The sequence below is a fragment of the Carex rostrata genome, chromosome 33 (assembly GCF_964058835.1).
Source record: "Carex rostrata chromosome 33, lpCarRost1.2, whole genome shotgun sequence".
NCBI lineage: Eukaryota > Viridiplantae > Streptophyta > Magnoliopsida > Poales > Cyperaceae > Carex > Carex rostrata.
This window is the reverse complement of record NC_135950.1, coordinates 67824-92918: the sequence shown is the minus strand read 5'-3', so window position 1 is coordinate 92918 and position 25095 is coordinate 67824. Positions and strand designations below refer to the sequence as shown.

The 25095-nt window shown below is 36.6% G+C and overlaps 1 protein-coding gene across 1 annotated transcript; it reads left to right on the top strand.

Annotated features, from left to right (window-relative positions):
- Nucleotides 1-6032: 6032 nt before the first annotated feature.
- On the top strand, nt 6033-17798 carry LOC144548311 (uncharacterized). Its single transcript, XM_078296987.1, has 7 exons — nt 6033-6190; nt 8886-9316; nt 9638-9762; nt 10281-10333; nt 16606-16675; nt 16758-16848; nt 17346-17798. Exons 1-7 carry the CDS (start codon nt 6033-6035, stop codon nt 17621-17623), a joined length of 1206 nt encoding a protein of 401 aa, XP_078153113.1. The 3' UTR covers nt 17624-17798.
- Nucleotides 17799-25095: the final 7297 nt, after the last annotated feature.

Here is a 25095-nt window from a genome sequence, read left to right as displayed (position 1 = left end):
GGGTATAAAAGAGGAAGAAAAAGTGAGGAACTATTATTATCAGAAGATGGCTACTTATCACCGGAGGTGGCGAACCGAGATGACTAAAGTGTGGCGCGCGGGTGAGACTCCCGATTTTGCCAAGCAAAATATGGAAGAAAAAGACTGGGAGGTATTTGTCAAGTATCGAGAGACGGAGGAGTTTGAGGTATGTTTATTTCTGCGGATCACCTACCTTATCTCTAAGTAAGAATTCAAATACTCTTATAATTAAGGCCTACAATGATTGTCTTGACATATTAATTGTAGACTGCTAGCAAAATTGGAAAGGAGAATCAGGCCAAAAACGAGTATCCGCATTTCTTAGGATCTAGAGGTTACATGAGCGAGGGTTTTCGGAGTAGGCTTACAGATGCTATGCAGACGATTGCAGACGAGAAAGCATCTAGTGATCCGTCTTCCCAAGGCTCAACAAGTGCATTGAAACCAGAAGAGGTCCTTGATATGTCGATTGAGCATAGGCACGTCACCTGGAGACTAGGAAGACAAAAGCTCGATAAGGAGACCAATGAACGCTTTTATCCAGAAACATACGTACCGGTCATCGAGAAGATTGTAAGAATTTTAGATATTGTCATTCATTGAAACCTCTACGTTAATTTATTAGTTTATAACATGTTGTCATTCCAGGAAGAACAAGAGGCGGCTCTGAAAAAAGGCTTGTTGGCCGTCGAACGATACGACGATGTTTTCGGAAAATCTCTGCCAAATCCGGAACATCTTGGGAGGGTGAGAGGAGTGGGAGGTTTGGTACCTATCAGGAAAACATACGAGAAGAGCTCAATAAGGAGGAGACGCGCTCCCTCGAGTTCCGAAGCAAAAATGAGGGAAGAACTGAGGGAAGAAATGGAGGACAAAGTAAGAGAAATAGAGGTGAGACTAGAAGCAAAAATGAGGGAAGAAATGAAGTCTCAACTTGCACTTTTGGTTCAGCAGTCAATGGGCCAACAAGTTCAGACGTTTACCCCAACAGTCCTTCAGAGCAGCAGCCAGTCAGTCAAACCAATTGCAGATCTTTCCGGGTATACTGAGGTAATGCAAATTCAAATTTCACCATTTATTTTCCATTACATGTTGTACTGTTCATACGTTTTAGTTTATTCGAGTAAATACATATATCTGAACAGGAGGCAGAAATAAGCTGCAAACTCCAGGCAGCTGTCAATGGGAACACTGTTACAGTAGCCGTGGGGACAATTCATGTTCCAGTTGCACCCGGTGGAACAATTCACGGCAGACCGATGCCGCTCGACCATGCAAGAGTGATGGTGGATGGTATTTTCGATGCGGACTTCATAAATCACCCATTACCTGTACCAAATGGCGAGCAGGAAACCCTAAAGGATGCCCTCGGCAGTTTCACTGCATGGCCGATGTCCATGATAGCGATAGGTTCAGCTGAGGTATATTATTATTACAAGTTCTTATACTTCCGAATTAGTATCTATGTGATAGAGTTATAGATGATTTTGGATTTTACTTCAATTTATTATGAAATTTTGCAGGAACCACGCAAAGAAATGATTATTCCTGGAGGTCCGAAAGTAACGAGTCACTGCAAGGCATTTGATGGTATCAATTTTGACAAGCTGGGACAGACATTCAAGCATATTCGTGATCGGTTTTCGGAGCTAGATGGCAGCCCAATCGAAATCGATTCCCCAGCTGATCTTTTATGTTCATATGACTCCATATGCGTGTTTGCAGATGATTATGCGGCCTTGCTTACTCCACGGGAGTGGCTCACTGTACCAGTTGTTCAGATCTGGATGCTGTGAGTTAATATTTGTAATAATTGCAGATGTTTAGTACTTGTAATTCAAATTTCACAAAATTGAGATCACCTTTGTGTCTTTATTTTGTAGGTATTGGCACAAATACCTCAAGGAGGAATATCCCGATGAGCAGGTTGGTTTCATGGACCCCAGTCAAACGAATGCCACCCTGTTGAATGATGACCGAGGACGTGTTCTTCAATACATAGGGAAAGCACTCCGAGAAAATCAGGACAAGAGATTAATCTTCATACCATACCATCAGATGTTAGTGTTACATATATATATATTCTAATTTTATTATATTTCTTTCAATTCATATAAATTGAATAATATGACATGCTACAAACCTAACATGCAGAAATCATTGGATATTGGTCGTGCTTATGCCAAGAGAACGTGCATTGTACGTGTACGATTCCGATAAGAAAGGTAAAAGAATGCTGATGATCAGTGCTGCTATCGAGGAGTAAGTGTCTTTCCTAAATTTTACGTTTTTTAAGAATACTAATGATTTTATTATTATATTATCATTTCAAAAATGTATCGTAAGTACTGATTGTTCAATGTTTTCATATTTCAACAGCGTCTTCATAAAGGAAATGGGTGCTTCTTTAACAGTTCATAACGATTGCAAGGTAAAAATTCATATTGCGATATAATTATAATGAATATACATATAAGCCATTTGTATGCTCGTAATACAAACATTTTTTTTTTTGAAACTTGTTATGTAGTGCCCACAACAACCAGCCGGCTGGAAATGTGCATATTATACCATGTTGCTCATGCAAGACATAATAAACCACTGTCTCGATGTTTTTCCGCAATTGAAGGTATATATGCATTTATAAATTTTTCAAAAATAAGAATTGTTGCTTCAAATATAATAAAATACACAATTTAATTGTATATATATGCTCTTCACAAATTCTAAAAATGCAGGATATTCCCGCTAAATATACGTTACAACGCTTGGCCGACTTTCGCCAAATGTGGGCCAAAGCCTTGCTGAAAGAAATTAAGACGAGAGGAAGTTAGGAACATGAATTTTTTGTAATAAGTTAGGATGTGTATGATATATAATTAATTTATGATGTGTTTTATTGATAATTAATTTAGGATGTGTTTTATTGAAAATTAATTTAGAATGTGTTTTATTGATAATTTAGGATTTGTGATAATTTCAAATTTCGGCCAGCTAAATAAATATGGAAGCTGGCCATTTAATAAAAAATATTTTTTAAAAATTCAATTGAGTATCAGCATCGGTTCTTACTTAAGAACCGATGCTGATAGTGATTTTCTTAATTAAAATACAAATCAGTATCGGTTTTTCAGTCAGAACCGATGCTGATACTCTATTTTCTGAATTTAAAAAATATAATTTGAAATATACATCTGTATCGGTTGTACAGTAGAACCGATGCTGATAGTTTTTCCTGAATTTTAAAAATTCTATTTACAAAATCTATCTGCATCGGTTGTTAATTAGAACCGATGCAGATTAGTACCTATCTGCATCGGTTGTTAATTAGAACCGATGCAGATAGGTACTAATCTGCATCGGTTGTTAATTAGAACCGATGCAGATTGGTACCTATCTGCATCGGTTGTAACAACCGATACAGATTTGTTTGGTATCTGTGTCGCCCTCATCAGGATCGGTTGTGAACCGATACTGATATCTGTATATAACCGATACTGATTCTATTTTTTCCAATAGTGAGCGCTAGGGTAAGTTTTGGTATCTATATTTAAGTTAATTATACATATTCTACTAATTTTGTGATCTATACTTAGAGCTTATTTATTGGTAAAGTACTATAAGAAACGCTAGGGTCAGTTTTGGTATCTATATTTAAATATATATATTATGCTAATTTTGAGATCTATAGTTAGGGCTTATTTATTGGTAAAGTACTCTAAGAAGCGTTGCTGCGTTAGGGTCAGTTTTGGTATCTATAGTTAAGTTAATTATACATATTCTACTAATTTTGTGATCTATATTTAGGGCTTATTTATTAGTAAAGTATACTATAAGAAACGCTAGGGTCAGTTTTGATATTTATATTTAAGTTTAACTATACATATTCAATACTATACATTTTGAAATTAACTTTTAACTTTTAATTTTATTTAAGATTCTTTTTGAAAATCTATTAATTGTTATGATTATAATAATAGTGTCAATGAACTCTTCCACTAGACTGATCACATTACAGTCTAATTTATGGTCAGATTCTGAAAATTTATCTTTAGCACAAAGTAGTTATTTAGAAATTCCCTTTACTTAGGGTAGGTTTATTCTTGATAATGTTGTCGTTGCACATGAAGTATTGCATCATGTAAAGATTAAAAAACAGAAGGGGGTTTTGTTCAAACTAGATTTTGAGAAGGCTTTTGATCATGTTAATTGGGATTTTCTATTTGAAGTGATGCATGCTAGGGGTTTTGGTCATAGATTTATTACATGGATTAGATTAACTTTAGAAGGCAGTAGAACATGTGTTAATTTAAATGGTACATTAGGCCCTTATTTTTCTTGTAAGAGGGGGGTTAGACAGGGTGACCCACTATCACCTTTCCTTTTTATTCTAGTTACTGATGTTTTAAATAAGATTCTACAAAGGGCAAAGGTAGGAGGATATATCGAGGGCTTAGAAAACTTTCCGAATTTTGGAAATATTTTGAATTTACATTTTGCGGATGATACTTTGTTGTTCCTTAAAGCTGACAAGGCCATCTTGAATTATATTAAATGGCTTTTATTAGCTTTTTAGAATGTTTCAGGTCTTAAGATCAATTTTGAGAAAAGTGAGATGTATCCTCTCAATTTATCTATATCGGAATGTGATGATTTATCTTCTGTGTTAGGATGTAAAGTAGTTAATCTCCCGCTTACTTATTTAGGTGTTCCAATCAATAATAAGTCTCTTATGGATATAGATTGGCAACTTTTAATTGATAAAATTGAAATAAGACTTCAAAGTTGGCTCTTTATTATCTTTAGGAGGTCGAGTTACTCTTTTAAATTCAGTTTTGTCAGCGATTCCTTTATATTGGATGTCTATCTATAGATTACCCGCAAAAATTAGGCATAAAATAGATACGATTAGAAAGAAATTTTTATGGCATGGGGGTAATTCTACTAGGAAAAAATATTCTTTGGTTGCATGGAATGCAGTATGTAAGAGTAAAGACCAAGGTGGACTTGGTATCTTAGATCTGAAAATTATGAATAAGGCTCTTCTAGCCAAGTGGTGGATAAGATTCCATGACAATTCCATTACTGGTATATGGAAAGATATTCTTCACTGTAAATATGGTTTTAGAACTACCCCTTTTGTATGTTCTCCTTTTTGGAGATCTATTCTCAAAGATCATGTGGTAATTAATTTAGGCCTTAATAAAGAAATAGGTAATGGTAGAACAACTGCGTTTTGGTTAGACAGATGGTTTACTGAACATGCTTTGCAACATTTATATCCCAATTTGTTTTCAATTATTTATAATAGGTTTATTTCTGTGGCAGGTGCTTTTGCTAACTCCTTCTTACAATTGTCTTTCAAGAGACAACTTACGGGTATTTACTTAGTAGAATGGAATGCTTTGCAATTTCTTTTTCAACATTTTACTTTATCTGATCAGCTAGAGGATAAGCTTATATGGCGTTGGTCTAAGGACGATAATTTTACTGTTCATTCTTTTTATAAGTGGTTGGAATATGGGGGAATACCAAATAAAGAGTATTCAACCATTTGGAAATCTCATATACCTTTGAAAATATTTTTTTTTTTATGGTTGGTTCGAAGGGACAAAATACTTACCAAACTCAATTTAGCCGCTAAAGGGTGGCAAGGGGATACTACGTGTGTTTTTTGTGATCAACAAGAGAGCACTGATCATTTGTTCACTCAATGCTCTTTTATTAGATTAATTTGGATTTGGATTGCAAATCATAATAATTTTGTTTATAATTGTCATACTTTAGATGAATTATGGCTGATTGATGCTTCTATCCCTTTAAAAGATAGACTATTAGTTGAATTATTGAGAGATGCTGTTTTATGGATCATTTGGTTGGAACGAAATAGATTATGCTTTAATGATAGTTCTCCATGTTCTATTAGGGTTATTGGTACTAAGATTATTTCTCTTACTCAATTTTGGTGTAAATCTAGAGGGGACAATTCTTTCTTTAAATTAAATCTCATAATGCCTTTTGATGTTAAGGATCTCCCAGATCTCGTTCTGTTGGAGGAAGAAAGACGTCCCGATACGACCCAAGTGATGGACCTTCTGTTGTCCCTGTCCCAGGAAACACCAGTGGGAGATATGCAGGGTTTTGGCAATGTCAACCCTCCATCTCCAATGTTTGGAGAAGAGGAGGAGGATGAAGACATTTTAGATATGTAGTACTTAGTTTTTTGTGTGCATGTTATGTTGTTTAGATATTTTCTTAGGTTGATGCCTTATGTTTTGTGCATGTTATTATGTTTTTGCTACTTTCTCATATTGCTACTTTTGTTTTGACCTGTTGTAAAGACTTGCTACATTTGATTTTGGTACCAATTTTAGGTACCAGATCGATTGTGCTAAGGATTCTGATTTCAATGAAATCAGTGGTATATACCACTATTTTTCAAAAAAAGAATAGGGTATAGATTGGGTAGAGATATGCAACCGTGCCTTGCCATGTTACCGGTTGTTGACTTTAACCGTGGTTTGCATTGTGCCGTGCTGCACAATGTCGAAAATGAATATATATGGGTACCAGCAAGGCACGGATTGTGTTGACCCATGTTTTTTTTTTCTTAAAATTTGTTTTTGTAAAAATGTTTCAATTGCTTAAAAATAGTATTAATGTTAAAATTAAAAATGCAAAAATGTCCAGAAAATAAAGAATCAAGTGAAGTTAATTATGCTTTGGTAATATAAGATTCGATACCTTATCTATATTCAGGCCTTGCATTTTATTTTTCCATTGTTTTTAGGAACTTTTTTTAAAATCAGAAAAATCTATGTAATTATAACAGCAAAAAAAAAATCTGAAAAGTTTATAAAAAATAGATAATTAATCCAAATTATTATTTTGGTAATTATAATTTTTTAGTTCATTTAGGAGAGTTAAAATGGTCATTTATTATTTTTAATTTTCAGTAGTTTAAATATATTATGAGTATATATAATATATATATATTTTTTTATCTAATTTGGGTGCAAACCAGGTAACGACTTTAATTAGAGTCAAACCGTGCTTGAATTCTTTTAAAAATGTTTGTGGAACGTCGGATTTGGATCAACGGTCTAGAGAGATTTTACAAAACCATAATACAGGGAATTCCAGAGTGGAGGCTTGTCTGATCGCAGTGGTACAATCCGCATAAAGATTCATGCAAAATTGGTTCTCACGAATCTAATGATTGTACACACGAATCTTAAGACCGATCGGGCGGTTTGAAACGGACATCAGACTGCCCCGGATAGAATTGCCAGGGACTTTACTTCAATGTGGGCCAGTCATAGCCTGACACCGAGGAGTACATCTCTTTTACAGGAAAGGCTGAATTGTGTCGATGAAACATGAAAGTATATATAGGTGTAGAGGTTTAATTTTGATATTGCTGGGTCGTCCATCCAGTTCCGATGGCTCAAATTAAAAGTTCATTTTCAAACGGATTTGCATTGGCTTTTGTTTTGATTTGCTCGTGCAGTTTGCACTCAAATTATACTCAGAAAATATAATGCATTTAGGTCTTATTAACTTTTTGCTACATACCAATTACAAGTACAGAGCCGACGAGAAAGAATCCTAAATATATATATTACAGATAACTAAACGCATATTAACCAACACATTTACCCTATGTTGCATGGATACGGGTACGGGTATCGTGTCGGATACGACACGGGTACGGCGACACGGCAATTCTCAAAAATAGAGAATACGACACGGCTATTATATATTTATTATTTTAATTATTTTATATATTGTATTTAGATAATTAATAACTTAACTTAATAATATATTAAATATTATAATTGCTTCATTATGACACAAGTGAAATTTGGTAGAGTGGTAAAAAGTTTTGAGGTAAAGTGGGATTTGTATCGGAGTACGCGAGTTCGATTCACGCTGGGGTAAAAAAATTTCGCGCGGCTCACAGACGCGGCTCATGGGCGGGGTGCACGGTGGATCAGGGCCGTGTCCAGGGAGTGTCAGGGCCGTATCCAGGCGAGTCAACAAGTATCGGAGACCGTATCTGCTGAGTAAGGACACGCCACGTAAGGCGATACGCCAGCTGACGTGTCTGACACGTATCGTACGCGTGTCGGTGTTGAATATGTGTCGGACACGGGTACGATGGCTTTATAGGAGTATCGGAGTAACATAGCATTTACCTAATATTTCATCGTAAGTGGCATCAAATCAGAGATGCTAACAAGCCGAGTTAGCTTGAGTTAAGTGTAATTCAAATTCAACTTGAAAAAATAACAAGTTGAATTGACTCAAATTGAGAAGGCAAAACTGAGCTGACTCACTGACTCGAACTCAACTCACGATTAACTTGAGTTTTGTAATTCCACTCATAATCAGTGATCCTAATTACCTACCACATACTACTAGCGGTCTGAGACTTTAAATTTTGAAATGTTAAATTGTTGATATATGTCATATTGTCATATGATGTGCGCAAAATATAAAAAAACAATATTAAATAAACACAATTAACCAGTCCACAATATATATATTTTTTTTATGGCAGAGTAGTCCGTAAACATTCGTTTATCAAAGAGTCAAAATAATTTAGTGGTTCATAGACAATTTGCGTACTCACATCAGGACAATTGGTGAAGAAATTATTGTGTGAGACATGAATGTTGATGTGATATCTCTACCTGTTGATTTGTTCTGTGAATGATTTAGTAGATGTAGTTAGGTGCGGCGGCTGTTTTATAAAATTAGATTCTTGCTAGGAGGAGAAGGTCTAGATATTAAGATATATAGGATTAGGTTTATTTCAACAAACTTATACTGATTAGGTTTAAACCTAATCACAATATTAGGCTCGATCCCTTTGGAAACCATGCTATGCAACACCTCCTCTGCCTTTTCAATTTCACCTTTCTTGCACAACCCATTTATAAGAGTGTTGTTGTAATCCACGACATTAGGCTCGAGCCCATTGGAAATCATGCTATGCAGCAACTCCTCTGCCTTCTCAATTTCACCTTTGTGGCACAGTTCTCCTCTTTCGCTCGCTCTCTCCACCGTCGCCTCCTCTCCGGTAACTCCATTCCAAGAATTTTTCCTCGATGCCTCTCCACATCCTCCTCGGAGGGAGTCGGCGCCACCACCTCCGCCGCCGGGTACAACGTCGGAGGAGGTACCTCCTTCATGAGGGGTGTCGTTTTCTATGAACCAGGTCGACCCCTCTCTATTGAGGAATTTAAGATGCCACGACCCAAGGCTGGAGAGGTTCTAATTAAGACCAAAGGTAGCTCCATTTTTGCTTTGCAATCATCTCGAAATTGTTATCATTCTAGTATCAAATCTAGTTAATTTTGGTACCTTTTTCATGTGTCAATTTAAGCTATAAGCGAACTTACATTAGAGAGAGAAAAAGAGAAATCACCACAATGTACTCTTTCTGAGAATTATAGGAATGGTCAGATCTTCTTTGCAAACAGAAGTTAAGAAATAAGAATGGCAGTAAAAGCTGGTTGCAATTTAAAAAATATACTATTATGTTTCTCAAAAGATGTTGCTTCTGATTTTTTCAATAGTTCAATAAATATGGCAATGGTTATGCATGTAGGATGTGGCGTTTGTCATTCGGATCTACATGTAATGAAAGGAGAGCTCCCATTCCCCAGTCCTTGTGTTATTGGCCACGAGATTACTGGAGAAGTGGTCGAGCATGGGGCCCACACTGACAATTTAGTTTTTTTTTTTTTTTTTTTTTTTTTGTTTACCAGAAAACCCGTAGGCCAATACAGATACATGAACCTTTACTAGGACCTAACCTCAGAATATAGTAGCATTCTCTGTCCTAAACCTTAAAAAGAAATAAAAGAGAAAAAAGACTCTACTAAAAACCTGCGAAGCAGGGATAGGTAAAACCAGTACAGTCCCAACCATTTATCCTACCCAGGTTTGCCAGTTTATCAGTAAAATCATTATCCCTTCTATCTATGTGAATACATTCAAAGCCCTCCTCTAACTTGAACTCCTCCCAAGCTTTGAAGACAACTGAATAGGCTCTCCAGTCAATCTCTGAAGGAGGGTTTTGCTGAGTGACAGCCTCCACCAAAGTTTTGCAGTCAGAGAAAAACGTGCACTCTGTAATACCCAAGTTCCTGATGATCTCCAGAGCTGCCTTAAGAGCCAAGGCTTCAGCTGCAAGAGGACAACTCCCCACTGCCTTTGCTGATTTATAATGCAAAAGTTCCCCCCTATAGAAGGCACCTACACCCAGGCCCCCATTCCAGCCGTCAGACCAAGATCCATCAAAGTAGCAAACATAGTCTTTAGGCTGAAAGTTTGGTGCCAGCTCCGTACTCCTATTGATTGATCTAGCAACGCCTATAGCCCCCATTCTTGCCTCCCAGTTTATTGAGTGTAGATGTGACATGAACTGACCCAAATCAGCCTTTTTCCCCCCATAGGTACAGTCATTTCGGCATCGCCAAATTGCCCAAAATGAGTTTACCAGAAGAGCCCATTGATCATCATCAACCTGATCCCCTAACTGCTTTACAATCTGCATTAACGTACCTGACAGTGCCTCTGTCCTGAGGCCTAGCGGTCCCATGAAGTGGCAAAGTTTTGCGAATTGGCAGTGAAACACATGGTGGGTGACAGTTTCTTCCTCCTCCCCGCATAATTGACAGATCGGGTTGGCCCTGCTTATCCTTCTCTGAATAATTGCCCCCAACGGTACTGCTGAATTGAGTAATTTCCAGATATGCAATCTGACTCTAGGAGCGATTTCTCCCCTTTTCCAGACCAACTCCCAGAAAAGCTTCAATTGCGGGTCAGCTTGGTTTTCCCAATTTTTTATCAGAGCATACGCCTTTCGTACTGAGAATTGACCATTGGTAGCATGTTTAAATACCAGTCTATCTTGGCCTTCATTTGGATCAGGTTGCTTGACTGAATGCACAATATTCATTGTGTGTGTATAACCAAAAAGGCCCACCAGTGCCTCTACATCCCATGCGTCAGTGGCGTGCACCACTAAGTCGCATACCTTGAGTCTTCTTTGCTCCTCACTCTGGGGTCTAATGGATGTGGCACCTTCAAACCAAGGTTGTGCCATTGCCCCGCACAATTCACCATTCCCCAAACACCATGCGATCCAAGGCAGCAACACTTCCCTATGTGCAAGAATTGCTCTCCAAAAAGCTGTACAGTTGTAAGTCCGCGCTGTTTGCCATAGATCGCTTCTTGGCATGTACTTTGCCTTAGCTATATTGACCCATAAGGCCTCTGATCCAGAAGCCAGTCGCCATAGGAACTTTAATATGAAGGTTTGGTTAATAGTGCCCAGATCTCGAATGCCTAAGCCTCCCAATCCAACTGGTTTTGCAATTTTCTCCCAAGCCAGATACGCCATGTATCTTGGCTTGTCTGTTTTTCCCCAAAAAAACCTCTTAATAATAGAGGTGATCTCCTTTATAACCTGCTTTGGGATGCTTGAAGTTGCCATGTAGTAAACCGGCAGAGCCAGTAATACCGTTTTGATAAGTATCACGCGACCCGCTTGGGAAAGCATTTTACTTTTCCACAGTTGAAGCTTGGATGCCACTTTATCAATCAAAAATTCATAGGCCTCACGGTTTGTCTGAATTGGAGCCCCCAGATAAGAATGGCATGCATTTTCTGGTGGTACTTGGAAAATTGCTGCAATTTGATCCCTTTCAGCCTGTTCTGTGATTTTGCTATACCAGATGGAACTTTTATGAGGGCCTACCCTTTGGCCTGAAACACTAGCAAAATCCTTCAGGGTTTGAACTATGAGTTGCGCCTCCTCAACCCGAGCAGCCCCAAAGAGCAATAAATCATCGGCGTATAGGCAATTTGTAATCGGAGTTGCTGAGGGTGCTAGTCTAGCCCCTTTCAGAGCCCCGCTATCCACCAGTGCCTGCAATTTCCTTGACAACAGGTCCATTCCCAAAATGAAAATGTATGGAGAAAGAGAACACCCTTGACGTAATCCACTCTTTGGTTTGAGAAACCCATCCCCCTTACCATTGAGTATGATTGAGAATTCTGCAGATCTTATGCATCCCATGACCCAAGTTGAGAATTGTTCAGGAAAATTATAGATCGGGAGAAGGCTAGCGATGTAATCCCAATCCATTTTGTCGAAAGCTTTTGCTAGATCCACCTTCAAGCAAAATTCCTTGTTCCTGTAACCTGATTGATTGAACGAATGCAACACTTCTCTAAGAAGAATAATATTTTCTGAAATCTCCCTTCCAGGTAGGAAAGCACTTTGAGCTCGGCTAACGCACTGGCCAATGACAGGTTTCAGCCGAAGGGTGAGAATTTTTGAGATAATCTTGTATATTACGTTACAAACAGAAATGGGCCTGAAATCACCCACTCTGGTCGGCTCTTCTACCTTTGGAATTAAGATCAGGTTAGAGCGGGATATGCTAGAAGGTAAACGGCCTGTTGTAAAGAAGTCCAGAACTTGACCCATAACGGCTCCCTTGAATATTCCCCACTGTTGCTGGATGAGCCCTGCATTAATGCCATCTGGGCCTGCTGATTTGTTTGGGCCCAGTGACATTAAAGCACAGTAAACTTCCTGCTCGGTTGGGATGGCAGTTAGAGTGATATGGGCCGACGAGGGAATCCCTCTTATGCTTTCAATTAGGCCTCTGTCATACACTTGAGAAAGTGGTTCTGTATTCGATTTTTCATAGACCTTTTTGAAGTGACTTACGAAAAGGCCCCTTATCCTCTTGATATCCACTTCCCATGAGCCGTCAGGAGCCTCAATCGCACGAATTGTTCCCCTTCTCTTCCTAGTGATTGCAGTCGCGTGATAAAACTTTGTATTCCTATCACCAAGAATTGCCCAGTTGAGTCTTGCTCTCTGTGCCCAGTACGCCTCTTGTTGCTTTAGTATAAGAGAGTGCTCACGCTGCAGTGCCTCTTCATAATTCTTTTGTTGCCGATCTGGTGGTGTCGAATTAAGAACCAACATCTTTTTTTCAACCTCTTTAAGCATAGAATCAGGAGTTTTGTGTTTTACAAGCCAAACCTTGACTTCCCTTTTGAAGGCTGATCTAGTTTTATCCCAATCACCATTCCCTTGCACAGCTGCTACTTGGCACACCGAATCAAACCCCTCAGCCATTCCCCACCAGTTTTCGTATCGAAATTTCTGTTTTCCTCTAATTGGTTTCGGCTCAGTGCGAAGCAATATGGGTAGATGGTCACTGCCAAATTTGGGGAGGTGAAACATAGCGGAGTTTGGGTATTGGAGCATCCAGGAAACAGTTGCAAGGCCTCTGTCTAGCCTTTGAGCTATGTGGGCCCCCCCACTCTACCCATTAGACCAGGTATAGCATGGCCCATTATGCCCTAAGTCCACTAGGCCCAATTTATGAATCCAGCTACGAAAACACCTGTTGTTTGGACTCAGATGACTTGAGCCCCCCCATTTCTCCTCCTGGGCCTTAATTGCATTAAAGTCCCCCACAATGCACGCATGGCCTTCAAATTGGTTAACAAAAGCCTCAATTTCGTCCCAGATAGTTTGATTTAGGGTCCTTGATGGATCACCATAAATTCCAACCAGCCCCCATGAGTCTTTCCTATCCTTTAAACACACTTCAGCCATGATATAATGCTTAGAGTGGCTGAGAACTTGCACCTGCACATCATTACTCCATAAGAGCCAGAGACCCCCTGATAACCCCTCAGAGGGTACTACAAATGAGTTCTCTAGCAGTAATTGATCAATCCTCCTACCTGCCATGGCCCGACCGCACCTAGTTTCAGAAATAAACGCAATTGGGGCCCTTGTAGAGCGAAGATATCTATTTAACGTGGTAACCGTCGAGCCTCCGCTGCCCCGACAGTTCCACGAGAATAGGCTCATATATCCCTTGCCGGCGAATTCAGGCCCGCCGGCCTCGGCCTCTTTGGTTGAGGGATGGAAAGAAAAGTAGGAGATGAAGGGCTTAGAGAAACCGGCACTTGAGGACCCTGTTGTTGGTGGTGGTCCTGTCCAAACAGCCCTCGGTTGGACGTGCCATTCTGAAAATCCTGACCGAAGTGCCTCTTGTTCCTTGAACCCGAGGTATAGCCTTCCTCTCTTGGTATGAAGGCCGAGTCCGTCATCCATTTACCGTGCTTCGGTGCAAGGACCTGAGACATGTTATATTTCCCTGCATAATCAGGTGACTGGAGTAGCTCGGTTAGCCTTTTACGATCATTGCAGCCTATGAGCTCGTGTCCCAGTTTACCACAGAAAAGGCAAATGCGAGAGACCTTTTCATAATGACAGTGAGCTTTCAAGGGGCCTAGTGTCGGGTGCTCAAAGACCACCATGTCTTTTAAGGGCTTATCAAGTTGCACCAGGATCTTGAGTTTGACAAACCTCAAGCCGTTAACAAAACCGTCAACCGGCGGGGACACAGGGGTGCCTATTTCACTGCCTATTATATCCAGGCCTTCCTCAGTCAGAGAGTTAAGTGGCAAGCTATGGAGCTGAACCCACAGCTTTGCAAACCCAATATGAGCAGGGTGTAGGTCAGAGTGTGAACTGACCTTTCTAAAAGCTACTAGATCTCCCCTATAGGTCCACGGGCCACCCAGTGAGACAGTGAACAAGTCCTCCTGACTGTTGAACTCAACCAGATAAAGGTTTCTCATTACGGGGCGAAAAATTGTAGAGGGGTCGACTTTCCAAGCTATGAGCATGTTAGAGATAAACTGGTTATCCATTACCGTCCTGTCAGTGATGACTTTGACTAGGAGGGTGCTCTCCCAATCTGTACTGGTAGCCGCCGACTGAGGTAGCCTAACAGTGATGGGGGGTGGTTCATCAGTTCTGAGGCCTATGAACCGCTGGATCAGAGCCTCATCTTCTTGGGATAGGCTGGACATTTTTTTCGGAGGATATGAGGTGATGGGGGAGCTGTTGTTTCTTTGAGAAAGAGAGGAGGTGTAGAGTAGAGAAGGAATGTGAAGGGGTCTTTGATTTATAGGAACAGTGGCGTGAGAGAGATGTTCATCGGGTTTGTGGTACGTGTCCAAAAAGCATAGGTTGGTAAGTTTACCGTTTATTTTCTTACCCAAAGGTGATGAATTATCTGCATGCTTCTGTAGCAACTGGCACGTGTCTTTTGTCATGCAGGTCTTTCTATAATTGCTTGTCTCACTCCAGAACCTTCTGTGCCTCAGATGCATTTGAGGGGGACAGGTGTCGAGCCTGGAATGAATATGGTATGGATTATACTCATCCCTAGACTGATACGCGCCAGACCCCTGCCAAATGTCAGGGAACTGTCCCTCTTGCCTCACCGGGTGCAAAATAGATGACCGTTTGTCTTTTGTACAAACAATCTTGTCTGGACCCGGTCTATAGGTCGTAGTTGTAGACCTATGACATTCCAACCCTAACTGCGCCGCCGGTGCAGTTCTCCTTAATGGATCCAGAGTGGGTGGCTGGGCCATAAGATGTCTCCTCCGGCAAGGGGGTATGTAGGGCAGGTGGTGGTCCCTTATCATAGGTTGTTGATAATTATCCTCATGCTCATCCCGGGGAGGATGCGGTGGCGCCAGGTCATCTGCCATGAGGCCGTCTCTCCCATGGAGGTCTACTCTGCATTTAGACAATTCTGTCCCATGGCCAATGTGGAGCATGGCCGGGATTAAGGTAGTATCCCAACACCTTAGCCTTAGTTGGAGCTTTGATTTTTCCAGCCCTTTAAGCCCCTGTTCTGAGATCCCAGTGAGTACTCCCATTGATGCAACTGCCTGTCTAAAATAGAAGGGATGCCAGAAATCAAAAGGGAAATTGTGTATTGTGATATCCACCGATTGAGATTGAGGTAAGGGGAAGGTTCTGTTCTGGGTTTGCCAAGGAAGTGGTAGAAGGTTGTAATGTGAGTCCCAGAACTCTGCATCCCCCTCTATGACATCCTGCGAGGCCCAATCTGGGATTTTAACAAGGAAACCCCTTGAAACCGAGGAGAGGAACCAATTTGCTTCTAGACCCCCATATCTCTCGGAGAGAGTCCGAGATAATTCTTCCCTAGAGGGGGGGAGGTGACCTTCTCTGGTAGTGAGCAATACGGTGTTGTTTAGGGCCACCATAGTTCTCTCTTGTTCCTCAAATGGGGATAGGAAGCAGAATAGAGTGGTTGGGGTGTCGAGAGGCGGTGCTTGGCCATTAAAGATGGGCATTACTAGAGAAGGAGAAAGTTGGTTGTGGTTATTTTGCTTAGTAAAAAGGGCTAAAGATGCATTGGGTATCGGAGAAGGGGGGAGCGGCGGAGCAGGGAGTAACAGGCTAAGAGAAAAAGGGCAAGAGAAAAAGGGCCATTAAAGATCAGGAAACGTAAGAGAAAGGTGAAGTTGCCTAGTGTTGCATAGCATGTGAAAGAATTACAGAATTTCTTGTACATGCAATAAGCAATCAATTCTTCGTGTGACAAGAATTACAGAATTTCATATTCGTCCTGACAAAAATTACAGAATTTGTTACTTTGAAACTTGATACGACCAGTGTGGTTTTAAATTCTCTGTGTGAAATTTCAGGTTTCCTATTGGAAGTCAGGTGGTCGGTGCCTTCATCATGCCATGTGGGAATTGCTTTTACTGTGTAAAGGTGATTTTTTTTTTTTTTTAAATCTGATCCCAAACTTTTGTAGTTAGTTAAATTTAACAATCTAATGCATTTTTTACTCTAGGGTCAAGAAGATCTGTGTGAGGCTTTCTTTGCATATAATCGTGCTAAAGGAACACTCTATGATGGCGAAACCAGACTATTTCTTCGAAATGGTACTTAGAAAACTCGTACCAGTAAACATTTACATGCCATTTATCTATTCCTTGAAGAGTGAGAGGTTATGTACTATGCATAGCGCGGATTGGTCCGTACTACGGATCAATATTTTCGTTTCCAAAGTTAAAATACTCAATCTGAACCTTTTAACGTGATCTCCATATCAAAATGTACTTGCAGATTAAATTTTACATTTTTTAGAATTTTATTATTTTTTTTAGATCAGTAGGAAATCACTACTTTTGAATGGTCGAGGAATGTTAGATCAAGTGATTTTCTACCTATCTGAAAAAATAGTAAAAAAAATCTAAATAATGTAAAATTTGGTCTACAAGTACATTTTTAGATGGAGATCATGTTGAAATTTCAGATTGATTATTTGAACTTTTAAAATGAAGAAATTGATCCATAGTATGGACCATTATGCACTATGCATAGTACCATAGCCTCCCTCTTCCTTGAATATTATTTCTAACTTTTTGGTTATTAACAGGGAAACCAGTGTATATGTACAGCATGGGGGGATTAGCAGAGTACTGCGTAGTTCCTGCAAATGCACTTGCGGTGCTTCCAAAGACACTGCCGTACACTGAATCAGCAATTCTAGGTTGTGCGGTGTTTACAGCGTATGGTGCCATGAGACATGCAGCTGAGATGCGTGCAGGTGACTCAGTTGCTGTAATTGGAGTTGGTGGTGTTGGATCAAGGTTTTTTTTTTTCTTCTGTTCCTTCTTTTTTGCTTTTTATTTTCCAGAGAAACCAGGAACATAATCATGTATCTTTTTGAAGTTTCAGCAAAGCGCCACCCTTTTCAGATTCTTCTTGCTTATAATTGACAGGATCATAACTAGGGGCGAAACTAGAATTTTCAGATTGGAGGACTGAAATGTAAAAATGCATAATATGTGTAAATGCATAATGTGTTATCACTGGGAGTTGAATTCAAGTCTCCACAACCACAAAGTATAATCTAACCACTAGGCTACAAGTACACATTTGACATTTCTATGAGGCGGACTGAGCTATATAACAACTTAAAAAAAAAAAATTCAATTAAATATCTATACACATGATGAAAAATTTGAAAATTATGAGAGTGGCTAAGCACCCACTACTCTACCTTAAGATCCGCCTCTGATCATAACCTATGACTTATGGAAAGAGCGAGCCTTATGAAGATAATTTGTGCCTTTCTATATGGAATTTTGAAATATACAAGTTTGAGTTGAGGAATTATGTTCTTGTATTAATATATTCCTGGTGTTGCAAAAGAGATACTAGCAGAAGGTGCTTCGAATTTAATTTTTCTGATAATAAAATAAGAAAGACTTTTCTTGCAATCCATATATTAGGTAATTAAGGCCTTGTGATGTGATTTTGGTAGCTTAACAATTTAATTCCTAATTCCAATACAATTCGGTCGCAAGTGCACGACCTTATCACTTAGTAATTTGGGTATCGAACCACAGAGAAGTATTGTAAGTACTGGTTTACCGGTTTTCAATAATCTAAACAAGCAAATATTGAGTGATTTTTGTTATAAACTGAATTATAAAAATGCTGAATGAATTAACTAAATGCAGGATGAATTATAAACTAATGCAGACTAAATTACAGAACCTCAGCCTGAATTCTAGACAGAATGCAGATTGAATTATCTAAATGCAACTTGAATTAACAGAATGCAGAATAAATTCCAGAAACAGAAAACGATGAGAAATATCAGAGAGAATGGTTATCTAGGATTATGGTTTCACTGTGATACTTTTTAATTATGTATTTCTAATTGTTTTTATAATATTTGGGTTGCAATTATTGAGGGGGTGTTATCCTAAGGTAGATGTTTATCCACTTTCGTGGCTTCGCACCGTATCTAGATTAAATAGGTTTCCTACGTTCGTGGCTTACCAGTTTTAATCTAAACCCATTAAGCTATTTGATAACCCGTGTGTTTCCCCAAAAGCCTTTTGGATTACTTTCGTAGCTCCGAGTACTTAAGTTTTTTTATGTTGTTCTAGCAATTCAATTTCTCCTTTCGGTCCATCACCAAATTTACCTAATATTATTTGCATAATTATCCCTATTTTAAAAAGTACTTCTAATATAAATTTCTCCTTTCGGTCTCAATTTATTATTAGCGGATCCCTTAATAAAATAAGAAATAACTAAACAAACCAAGCAAGCATTCATAAACAAATCAACATCACAACCACAAATAAAATTCAAACAATTAAATTAACATAACAAAAGTATCAAGTTACTCTCATATCCCTAGATAAAATGTTTAGCCAAGCATAATTTCAACACAAACACAAGTCATATTTGCTTCCATTGAAATCAGAAAAATAAAAGAAAAAGATAATAAAGACTCCCTTAAATCCAGTGTTGCTCCTTTGCTTCGGTTTGCCTATGGACGAATTCCCTTTTTCTTCAATTTTTTCTTCTGGCCGAATCCTCTCAATAATTCCCCGTAACCCAAGAAAATTAATTCTGCTAAAGTCAAAGATGCCCTCTAATTTCCCCCAAAGCCGAATATATCATCTTTTGCTCCAATTCAATTTTTGGTAATAAATCAATTCGGCTCAATCAGCCTACAATGCACACCTAAATCAATATTTGGAAAACCGAATCTACCAGGTGAAATCAGCCAAATAAAATGATTTAATTTTGGTAGAAAAAATTATTTCCTCCATTTGTTTCTCCATTTGGCTTGGATCTTTTGTGCTCATGCAAATCGTGCGGTTTCGTGCTCCAATTCTGCAATCTTTATTCCTCTTGTGTCATTATTATCTGTTCTTGCCGAGAAACCGGTTGAAGCTCAATCTGCAGTAAAAGAATCACAAGTTGAAGATGTCGAGGATTGAATGACAAGAACACTAAGAGGATTTTCATTCATTCAGTTCTTTGTTAAAGTTTTTTTTTTATATTTTTTGTAACTGTAGAAAAGGTTGAGAATTTGCATGTTAGCTAGCTTGAAATTTTATGAAGGTCAGTAGTTACTACTACATTGTTGTTTGCTGGATATTGTGCATATATAAGTAGAAGAATTGTGTTTGGCATCAGCGATGTTCTTATTATATCTCCATTCTTATATTAAGCATAGAGATGTCCTGATCCGCCAATAGCTACGATTGAAAGATAAAATTTCAGATTTAATATCAACCCTCAAATCAAATAATTTGTCTCTTTTTTATTAAATGCATCTGTACTGCAACATGATATGTTACAATTAAAATTAAGCAGAGATTTTTGTGATTTTTGTCCGTTTTTTTCGTTATTTCTCATTCAATCCTTCTTCAATTGAGCAGACTTTGTTTTTTAGCAATATATTTCTCCGTTTCCAAATTTTTTTTTGTTTCCTTATTTCTCCTCCGTTTTTATATAGATCAATCACCTTGACTTTTATACTATAACATTCATTTATGTTAACATACTTTCAAGGAAAAAAATATCTCATACACATAAAAAGATTGACTAGGGGCAATTATCAAGTTTCACGTAACAAATAAATTTTTTATGCTATGTCTAAATTAATTGCTTTAGGAATAAAATATCTCACATATATAGGTCATGTTTGATTGTGGACTAAACTGTGGAATAAGAGGTTTAGGTCTCACTTATTCCACCGAACGTGGTTTAATTGAGCGAGATTAACACCCTGTTTGGATGGAGAGTAGAGGAAGGAATGAGAGGTAAAAAATAGAAAGGAATGGAATGGAATAGAAAAAAAGATTAATATATTTAACCTCTTCGTGTTTGGATGACTAATTAAGGAGAGAAAATAAATTTAACTTTCCTTTCCATATTATTTCTTGTTTGGTGGATTAAAATTTACGAGGTTAATGAGAAATTCGGTGACTGTTAGTTTGACGAAAAAAATTTGTATGAGAATTATATATGTAAGATATAAGGTTGGGCATTTGTGTCATTTTTTCTAAAAATAATTGTAATAAAATTTCTTTCCATCCGTTACACCCCAATTTGAGAGGAAAACCGATTCTATTAATTATAATGATACAAGGTTAAATCTTTCACCTCCAACATAATTTTATCAACCAAACACGATTCAACGGAAAGTTTTTATTCCTTTCCACCCTCCCTCCCTCTACTCTCCATCCAAACAAGGTGTAAGACGGAATAAGCCAATCTTTAGATTGGACTAAATTGACTTAAACTAAACCACCTCTCTAGTTGGTTTAATTTTAATTGAGTATAAGGCTTAACTTTTCTTTTCTTTTTTAATTTTTAATCGCTTTTTAAAAAATATAAAATAAGCAATTAATTTTTTTTTCATTTACGTATAAGGAAACTTATAACTTTATCAATTATAGAATCAATATTTTTTTTAAATAGCATAACTTTTTAAATCAACAAAATATGCAATCTAGAAAATAATTAAATAAAATATTTTTTAAATTGTACTACAAAATAATAAAAAATTTGTTCATCAACCTAACATATTTTTGACAAATAAATTAGTACAAATATAACTTTAATTAAATAAGATTCATTAAATACAATGTGCTTCTCTAAGATATAGAAATAATTCATACATAACTTATTTTCTTGTACAACTTCTTTCAATCAAAATGAAAAGCAAAAAACACGAAGAATAGTTTTATTATTGTTATTACAAATTTTGTAGGACACAATAATTTGTAATATCAAATCATGTCTTAAGCCATCAAATTCTTACCAAACAAGAAATAATTTAAGTCAAGGTATAACTTTAGATATCAACCAAACATGAATAATTTAGATCGACCTAAGTTGGAATAACCAAGTTAGGCCTCATTAACTTTAGTCCACAACCAAACATGACCATAGTTCTCTTCGTGAAAACTTAATTTTCGTACCAAACTATTATACTAATTATATTTATTTATGTTAACAGGCTCTCAAGACAAAACCATCATTTATGTTAAATTTGAGGCGATTTAGTTTTTAATGATATTTATCTACAGGAAATAGATTTTCTTATTTCTCCCACACTCAATTGTGCAGACAGTAGAAATATAATTCCTTATTCTCCTTCTTTAATTGAGCATAATGGAAATCGATATTTTTTTTTCTAAATGGATATATCTTCTTGTTTGTTTCTATACAAATTCTCACGGCATAATAGAAAAGATTAATAATGGAAAAATCCACATGTCTTTATTTGTTTCTATATACACATTTTCAATTTTAATTGGTATCAATTGTAAGAAATATTTCTGATTACAATATCAATTGTAAGTTCAAGTTAGTAATGTAATCAGTGCAATGAAACTTGTATGTCCATCTCAGTTTTTTTTTAATTGGAATTATATTTGATGAATTCTCATTTTTATCTTTCTATTTGATGTTTTCTTCTTCTATTTCAATATGCAACTTATCACTGCATAACTCACTAGGTACTTCTTCTACATGACAATCAATTAAATGTGTCTTGATTGTTGATTTTGAATCTCATGTGAATGAAGAGGTCACTGATAGCAACATACAATCCAATATTGTTGAGCCATCTATCACAGTTACTATAGGAGAAGATGAACTGAGTGGGGAAAAGGAATTTACGACATAAATTAAACTAGAGGAAGAAAATGAGAAAGATGAACGGTATTTTTGCTTTATGAAAGTTCAACTTAAGAAGATTTTGTCATTTGTCTTCGCTTATTGTTCATTGGTCTCTTTTATTTTATTTTTTTGATAAAGAGGAAATTGATGCCCAGAAGTGTATACAAAAAATATAGTTTCTCGGGAGGTCTTGAGTGAGGAATAAAATATGAACCATATTAAATTAATATTTCTAATGTTATTGTATGTTTTCAATTTGAGCAATTTATAATCTATTTTTCATATTTTATATGTTTGTTTTTAGAAATGTTGGGACTATATCGAAGAGGACCACACTAGCAATGATACTTCAAGATTGTTTTTTCATGTTATATTTGATCCGGTTTTTCATTTGTTATTGTTTCTTTTTACTATTATTTATTATTTTGATCTCCGTCTTTTTAATGTTCGTCTTTTATTTTTATTTAAATATATTTTTTTAATAATTTTGTGTGAATGTCAAAGGAAAAAGTCTATTTATATTTTATTCAATCTTATAATATGTTCCCGTTGCAACGCACGGGCACGATACTAGTATAGTATAATATGTTCATAGTTATACTAATTAATTTAGAGGATTGATTTATTCAGTTTCTTACCCGGTACATTTTTTATATTACTCCTTAGTCTACACACATTATATATTTATGTTAGTTTTTGAATGCATTGATGCTGATATCCATCAATGCTTCCCAAATACTCTACTGGCGCTTCCATTTTTCAAAAATATAATAATTACAAAAATTAATGAAATTCAAATTACAAAATCGATAGTTAAAAAAGTCATCAATCAAAGCAGACATTTTAAAATGTTATTTACAGCATAGTACATGATAAGCAGTTAAATAAACCTCAAGACTTAAAACTAATTAGATTTTTTTTTTTAAACTAACTAAATAGAATTTTGTGTAAGACTTCAATCGAAAATAGGAGTATACATTAATATTTCTTAAATTTATCAAAGAATAGATCAGGATCTTCAATTTATATGCTAACCAGAAAAAAATGTACAAAAATTAGAGCTAATTCTTGACTTTAGCAAATAAAATATTAAAAATAATGAAAAATGAGATATGTTTTTTTCTTAGCTCACGGCAAGGGAGCATCCATGCCACCCCACTCGTCTCCTACAAGATCACCTCCTTCTGTTAAAGCTTCAGGTAAAGCCATGTCGCGTTTCATTTTTAGGAGAGTGAGAGGAGGGGATGGTTATGCATGGATGGAAAAAGACAAGAATGTATGAAGAGAAAATTTGACAGACTGAATCTTGGTGTAATAATTAAAATTTTAAATGATGTGCCTCCATTTTTAAAACGTTAATAACTCAAAATTTAAATTATGAACGTCAAGATAAAACCGTTAAAAATGAACTATATTATTTTCTCATTAAGATCATAAAAAATATATCATATTTCAATTTTATTTTTCTATGAATCAATAAGTTGTAAAATCAACGTCTAGACATTATATACATTAATACATTTTTATAAGCTCTTTATGACAACCAAAACAAAGTTGAAATGTCATAATTTTTTATACGTACACAGATAAATAGAAGTATTTGAACCTTCCTCTTAAAGAATATGCACACTTTTGTTTGAAAACTGAAGCACCAATACAAACTAAGAATATATCACTCACAACTATACCAGTAGTTACAGTTCCAAAGGTTGAAGCTATACAATACAAAAGTTTGAAAAATCGATCTAAATTATGCAATATTAGTATATCCTTAGCCTAATTATAACAAGATAATTTACAAGAAAAGAAACATAGCCTAATAAAAATCCTTGTAGCAATGAATTAAAAGTTACAAGAAACAAAATAAACAATTAAAGCTGAATTTTGGTGATTAAACAATGCCAATATAGATTTTAGATAGCAAGTGCCAGTAGTTACAAGAATTTTGGTGATTACATAGAAGAAAAAAAAATTACGCAACTATACCTGTAGTTCAACCTTAGACAATATAGATATTAACCCAGAATCTAAGTCATTTTCATTCAGAGTTAATCATCAATTTCACATTTTTCTTACATTTAAATGCCGCTACAACCTGAATATTTTCAGATTTTGCAATTAAAGGGCACCGGTTTATATATATCCACCTGTAACCCAAGATAACAAACAAAGAGTACAATTAAGAAATTTATTTTGTTCTACTGAGAATCATGTTTACTAATTCATATATTCGGTACTTCTATTAGTATCATATAAAAATTTATGATGCTGATGAGAACTGAGAATAGTACCTTTAAGAAGTTAGCTAATGAAAATGAGATGCAAAAGGATTCAACAAAGGATGAGAACTCAATACATTCAGCCTTGGATGGATTCATAAAAAAAATAATTGTAGGCCCTGTATAATTACATTGATTTACATCATTATAAACAGCACACATTAATCCATGTTTTCAATGACTACAAGAGCTAAATATGAAGATATTTACTTGCAACTACTAGTGGTTTTGAAAAGTGGTAAACAATAAATTAAATACTCACCAGCTGCATAAATGACATACATATACTGTTCTATGCTGTTGACCTACTCTACACCGAGCAAAGCTTTTAATGCAACTTGTTCCTCATTGTCTTTCACACTTTGAAACTATTTCTCTAGCTAATTTTTTAAATGAAGTATAAAA

Bases quoted from the DNA above. Each gene is read 5' to 3' on its own strand.
- LOC144548311 (XM_078296987.1), top strand. From the start codon at position 6,033: ATGCCTTTTGATGTTAAGGATCTCCCAGATCTCGTTCTGTTGGAGGAA. The intron at 9,763-10,280 runs GTTTTTTTTTTT...TCCCCCCTATAG, and splicing joins GGGCCCACACTGACAATTTA to AAGGCACCTACACCCAGGCC. The intron at 16,676-16,757 runs GTGATTTTTTTT...TTTTTACTCTAG, and splicing joins ATTGCTTTTACTGTGTAAAG to GGTCAAGAAGATCTGTGTGA.